This window comes from Engraulis encrasicolus, chromosome 10 (assembly GCF_034702125.1).
Source record: "Engraulis encrasicolus isolate BLACKSEA-1 chromosome 10, IST_EnEncr_1.0, whole genome shotgun sequence".
NCBI classification, from domain to species: domain Eukaryota; kingdom Metazoa; phylum Chordata; class Actinopteri; order Clupeiformes; family Engraulidae; genus Engraulis; species Engraulis encrasicolus.
In genome coordinates this window covers 2,728,267-2,730,766 of record NC_085866.1, presented here as the reverse complement: position 1 = coordinate 2,730,766, position 2,500 = coordinate 2,728,267, and the positions used below count along the sequence as shown (strand labels likewise).

At 43.7% G+C, this 2,500-nt stretch overlaps 1 protein-coding gene across 1 annotated transcript in view; it reads right to left on the bottom strand.

The window, feature by feature from the left end:
* Positions 1-2,500, bottom strand: part of LOC134456399 (plexin-A1-like) — a 170,871-nt gene that overhangs the window by 7,732 nt on the left and 160,639 nt on the right. The window contains exon 17 of the mRNA XM_063207764.1: positions 1,158-1,281. Coding sequence (XP_063063834.1) covers positions 1,158-1,281 — 124 coding nt within the window. The remainder of the gene's footprint in view (positions 1-1,157; positions 1,282-2,500) is intronic.

The window sequence follows — 2,500 nt, the reverse complement described above, 5'->3', positions numbered from 1 at the left end:
ATCACCGAATAATAATTTCATTGCAAAGGGGCGTCTATCCAGGCATGCTCTGTATTACATATTAGCCATTAAAGGGACACTGTGCAGGAAATTGTCAAAAAAGGTACTGCAACTATGCTGCTCATTGAAACTGGGCTGCCTATTGCCAAATTTGATCTTTACATGAAAGTTTACTAAGTAATAAACAAATATTGTCTAGTATGGTCCAAGTAGAGTCATTTTTGCAGCTAAAAATGGCTATTTTTGGAAATTCAAAATGGCGGACCATGGAGAAGATCCCCATTTTCATGTATGAAAAGTGCAATTTTTCCAGTCATAATGAAAACGTAGAATTTGATAGTGGTGGTAAGTATTCATGAAAAAGGTATAATTAGTGAATGAGCAGCATGAATTCTGGAAATAAACAACTAAAAATCTCAGACAGTGTCCCTTTAAAGTATGCATTGGCTGCGCTGTTGCAGTTATGGCTTAGTGGTTAGGGATGGGAGTTGGCCTTGCAATCAGAAGTTTGCAGGTTCAAATCCCAAATCATCCAAGGTTGAAGTGCCCATGAGCAAGGAATCTTATCTCACATTGCTGCATGGACTGTAAGCAATATATAATACCCTGTACCTAAAATAGCTATGTAAGTCACTCCGGGTAAAAGTATCAACTAAATGTAATGTAATGCAGAGAATGTAATACAGATGTAATTACAACAATAGTGGTATGATATCACATGGATCCAACTTCGTAATATCACACTACTAGTTTTGTAATTACACCTGTTAGAGCACTTATACTTCTACTTTATATAGCTCTGATGTAATTTGATAATGTGATATAATGGGGTAGCCGTGGCCTAGTGGTTAAGGAGATGGGCTTTAGATCTGAGTGTTGCAGGTTCGAATCCCACCGTTTCCACTCCCCATGTCACTACATGGCTGCGGTGCCCTTGAGCAAGGCATCGAACCCCACACTGCTCCAGGGACTCTGACCCAATACCCTGTAAGTAACGCTTTGGAGCAAAGTGTAATGTAATGTTGTAATGTAATAATAATGTAATATTGCACAAAAGTGAAACGCGTCGTTCACCTAAATAAAAAACAGCAAAACTAAGTCCACCAGTGTGCGGTGATCCTTCTTCTTTACTATGTAATATTGCACTGTTTACTTACCACGAAGGTGAATGCGCGTGGTTTGAGGGCCCTGTACTCTGGTTGGCACTCCTTAACGCACACCTCCAGGTTAGTGGTCTGCTGCGCCGGGTAGGCCGTGGCATCTCCCAGGAGGCACACGATCCTGTGGCGGAATATACAGTAGAGGAGGTTGATGATATCCATCCATTCATACATAACATACAGTGTATCTGTCTTTCAATCATCTGTCTATTCTTCCATCTTTCCACCCTGTCATCCATCCATCCATCCATCCATCCACACTTTCATCCATCCATCTATCCAGCCATCACTCACCCATCCACCCATTCACTCACCCATCCATCCACCCTTCCACCCACCCACCCATCCATCCATCCTTCCATACATCCAGCCATTCAACCTCCCATCCATCATCCGTACAGTATGTGTACATCTACTGTCATATACCCTTTAACAATGTGCACTACTATTCTTGTGCACTGGACTGGAATATACAGTACAATCACTCTAGTGAGAAAAAGACCTGAAATACACTCATACGCGCACGCAAGCATGCGCGTGTGCACGCACACACACACACACACACACACACGCACGCACGCGCACGCACACACACACACACACACACCCATGCCTATAATGGGCAGATACAAAGAAAGACACAGAGATGGGGGTAGTGAAGGAGAGAAAGACAGGGAGAGACAGAGGAGAAGGAGAGAAAGACAGGGAGAGACAGAGCTGTGAATCTTGTCACATGCTGAGTGAATCTTGTCACTTGGTAGGTGCCACAGGCTCCTTCTACCTACTGTAGGTGCTCCACTGCAAGATTTGGGGAGGTCTTCTGTTCCTACAGCAATCACACTTTTCAACGATAGCTGCTGAGTACTATTTTAAAGCTGTGGTGATTCTTTTTGGGGTTCATATTGGACTCTGACTTGTTTATTAACTCTTATTTATTATGTGCTACACAAGTGTTACACTAACTTCTTATTCACTCACTCACTCACTCACTCACTCACTCACTCACTCACTCACTCACTCACTCACTCACTCACTCACTCACTCACTCACTCACTCACTCACTCACTCACTCCCATCTCTCTCTCTCTCTCTCTCTCTCTCTCTATGTCTCTCTCTATGTCTCTCTCTATGTCTCTCTCTCTCTCTCTCTCTCTCTCTCTGTCTCCCTCTCTGTGTCTCTCTCTCTCTCTCTCTCTCTCTCTCTCTCTCTCTCTCTCTCTCTCTCTCTCTCTCTCTCTCTCTCTCTCGCTCACCCACTCACCTCTCTACACTGATGTATTCCTCTGATATGTGTATATGCACTATACAGGGTACGGGGCCCCTACTCACCTCTCTGCATT